This window comes from Vombatus ursinus, unplaced genomic scaffold, assembly GCF_900497805.2.
Source record: "Vombatus ursinus unplaced genomic scaffold, bare-nosed wombat genome assembly UNPS02014786.1, whole genome shotgun sequence".
Taxonomy (NCBI): domain Eukaryota; kingdom Metazoa; phylum Chordata; class Mammalia; order Diprotodontia; family Vombatidae; genus Vombatus; species Vombatus ursinus.
In genome coordinates, this window is record NW_020954564.1 from 897,426 (window position 1) to 900,784 (window position 3,359).

Genomic DNA, 3,359 nt, shown 5'->3' on the forward strand with positions numbered 1-3,359 from the left:
GGTCTTAAAGCCCCAGCCAGTCCACACTGGACTGGTCTCTCCAATGGATATAGTTTGGGCTGGTAGGATCACAGTGCCATCTCCTGGTGGCCCCTTGTAAGGGCAGCACAAGAAGAATGGGAGTCTTCCAGGGATACTGAGCACTCTCTTCTCCTGCATCCTCTTCTCTCCACCATGCTCCAAGGCAAGAAGGTCAGGGGGCTCTGCCTCCCATCCATTTTATTTCCCAGAAGATCAGAGACCTGAACAGGCTCTCATATATGCTCAGTAAAGGCTGATCTGACTAGGAAGAACCACCCGGAGAGAAAGGGAGCACCTGTCTTCTTCCCACTCTGTTTTTCAGCATCAGACAGGTCTCAGAGACTCTAAAGTATGGAGGTCACAGCAAGTCACCACATCTATTCTTGTTCCTTCCTTCACCACACCACCACTCCATCCTCCTCCTCCTCCTCCTCATCATCATCACCACCACCACCACCACAACTGCAACAATAATAATATGGCCCAGACCTGTGATTTCATTGGTGTTGGGAAACTCCCAGTAAAGGAACTTCCTCAATCAATGCAGATCAGCAACTGTTCTGAAACTTAACAATAATATTGATTTTATATATATATATATGTATATATATGATATATATTCTGCTACTGGAGTGTACATGAATACATTTATTAAATTACAAAAATTAGTCATTTTATCCACTTGCAAAATCATCTGAGGAACAAGAAATATAAAAGATTAATAGCAGAGAGCACCTGGTCCTCAGACTTCCCATCTTTCCCTCTTAACCACATCATGAAGATTAAAGTGCAACATCTCCCATCTCTTCAGCACTTTGAAGTTTAAATATAATTTTCCTCACAACAACCCTGAGAGGTAGGTTAGTACAAGTATTCTTACCACAATTTATAGATGAGAAAACAGAAACACAGAAGAGAAGTGACTTACTTGCCCATGGTCCCACCTTACTCCAAGCCTAAAGTACTTTTCACTAAATCAGAATTTATTGGGGCTTTCATTTGTTGTTGTTGTTGTATATGAATCTTCTTCCTCAAAAAGAAATGGTAGTAAGGATTCCTGCTTCCCACGGGGAGACAGTGAGAATTAGACATGGGTCCCTTAGCCTGATATGAACAGGAGGTGGCCCCTCCACCCAGGAAGTTGGGAGAGGGACATTTAGTTCCCCATCACTTCCCTCACCCCTCTCCTCCAGAAAGGGTCCCCCATTCTGTTCCCTTACCACATCATCTCAGAAGGATAGGCTCTAGAGTGGGAAGACTTTAGAAGGGACTTTAGTTCAACCACCTCATGTTATAAAGGAGAAAACTATACCTGTTCACACAGGTAGTGTCAAAGCTGGGATCTGAACAAGGGAGGTTCTAATTCCAAGTTCACTCCTCTTTCCATTACAACCACCTCACACCCCACTGTGGGGCAGGGCAGGGTGCTCCCTTCTGTTCTTAAGCCCTGAGTCGACAGTCTTCAGGTCCAAGACATGGGAGTCTAAAGTTATTAAACAAATCACAGGGAACGATTCCTTATCCCTCTTCTCTAGCCTTTAAGGAATACTACACAAGTTAGTCATACTGTCTCTCAAAGGAGCTGTTCTGGGTCAGAAGTCCACACCTTTTGTACTCTGCATCGCCCTGGTAAGGACCAGTATTACTTGGCTTCTCCTGGCCTCTTCAATGGTCACATGAAGAGGCATTTTCAGTGAGTCCCAAGGGCTAAGGGTGCTACTACTGCAGGTCTGGCGTGGAAGAACCCAGGTACACACGAAGGTCAGATATTGTAGACCGGACCAGCTTGGCAGGGATTGTTTCCTTGTTCAGCTCCCGGTAGGCTGCATATCTGTGGCATCCCCCGAAGGAGTAGAAGTAGTTCCCTCCTTGGGCTCCTTTAATCCATAGGACATCAATAGGAGGCACCCGATCTGGATCCTCCTAGGGAGGGGAAAAGTCAGGGAGAGGGAGAAAAGGACATAGATGGAGAAAATGATTGAATCATGGGATCTTAGACCTGGAGGAACCTTGGAATACAGAATGTAGAAGATAGAATGTCGGAGTCAAAAAACAGTCTAAGACACAGAACATAGAATGTTAATGCTAGAAAGGGCCTCAAAGGTTATCTAGTCCAACGCTCCCGTTTTATAGAGAGGATATCGAGGCCCGAAGAAAGAGAGTGACTTGCCCAAGATGACACTGAAAATGGCAGAGCGAAGAAGCGTACTCAGATCTCTGGGCCCGAAATCTAGGGCTCTCTCTACTCCCAGTCCCTCCCCTTGTCCCCCCCCCCGAGAGATCTTACCTGGATGGTATCCATGAGGCTCTTCACCTTGTCCGGGTCCAGCACGGAGGGCAGCGGCCGAATGAGGACGCTCAAGGGGACATTGTGCACCGAAGCGATGTTGCCAGAATGTATGCTGCGATCCTCCGATTCAGATGCCCGATCCTGCCTCTCTGCCCCGACCTCTGGGCCCGCTCGCCCGTGGCTGCCTCCGGCTCTCAACCCCATGCTTCCAGCCCCCCTCAGAGGCTTGTCCTGCACCCAGACTTTAACTCCGGCTCGGAGTGCACCATTCAGCATCCAGAGGGGAGTGCGGGAGAGAAGTTCTGGCACCCGAGCCCCAGAAGCGCTCTCCGCCCTGGGTTCTTCCAGTAAACAGCCTTAGAATTTACTCTTTCTACTGGGCTTTCTTTTCCGATGCTGTTCCAAGGAAAAACTTTCCGAGCTTGGTTTCTCAACACTTTCCACTCCTCCCACTTTGCTCCACCCTCCCGAGTATCGGGCGAAGTAGAAGCGCCGGGGCAGAGCCTGACTCGGTATGAGTACGCAGCTGGGAAGGAGCTCCAGAGAGTGACTCAGCGCCCAGGCCGCAGCTCTCTCCACCCCGCTGTCCCCGCCCCCTAGTACTCCCGCAACACCCCCACTCCACGGGAGGAAATAGCTGCTGAATATTGCAGTCCAAGGATGAATCAGCAGAACAGGCCACTACTTCGTCTTCCCTCCCCTTACTTGGTGACTTCCTGGGAAGGTGGCTTGATTCAGTGGGGAGAATATTGGTTTGGAGTTCAAGAACTAACTTTGCCAGCCCATATGACCAGGGGCAAGTCACTTAACCTGTCTGGGTTTCAATTTCCTTGTCTGTATAATGAGGGAGTTGGGCCAGATGATGTCTAAAGTCTAGACCAGCTCTATATCTATGATCTTATTGGAACATATCCCAGACCTTGTGGGTGTATGGGGGTGGTGAGGAGGGGAGGGATCACAGGTGCTGTGCTGTCTTCTAAGATCCTGGGCTTGGGTAAAGGGCTTCATTGGGTACAGGGACAACGCCCACCTCCACACACACCCTCCC

The 3,359-nt window shown here is 49.0% G+C and overlaps 1 protein-coding gene across 1 annotated transcript; it reads right to left on the minus strand.

Annotated features, from left to right (window-relative positions):
- Positions 1-649: 649 nt before the first annotated feature.
- LOC114046863 (sulfiredoxin-1-like) lies at positions 650-2,853 on the minus strand. Its single transcript, XM_027867423.1, has 2 exons — positions 2,309-2,853; positions 650-1,944 (listed from the first exon to the last, which is right to left on the minus strand). The coding sequence occupies exons 1-2, from the start codon at positions 2,585-2,587 to the stop codon at positions 1,741-1,743; spliced, it is 483 nt and encodes a 160-aa protein (XP_027723224.1). The 5' UTR covers positions 2,588-2,853; the 3' UTR covers positions 650-1,740.
- Between the last annotated feature and the right edge of the window lie 506 nt (positions 2,854-3,359).

Coding starts and splice junctions, on each gene's coding strand:
- LOC114046863 (XM_027867423.1), bottom strand. CDS start 2,587: ATGCTGAATGGTGCACTCCGAGCCGGAGTTAAAGTCTGGGTGCAGGAC. Junction 1,945..2,308: donor GCCTCATGGATACCATCCAG/GTAAGATCTCTC, acceptor TCCCCTCCCTAG/GAGGATCCAGATCGGGTGCC.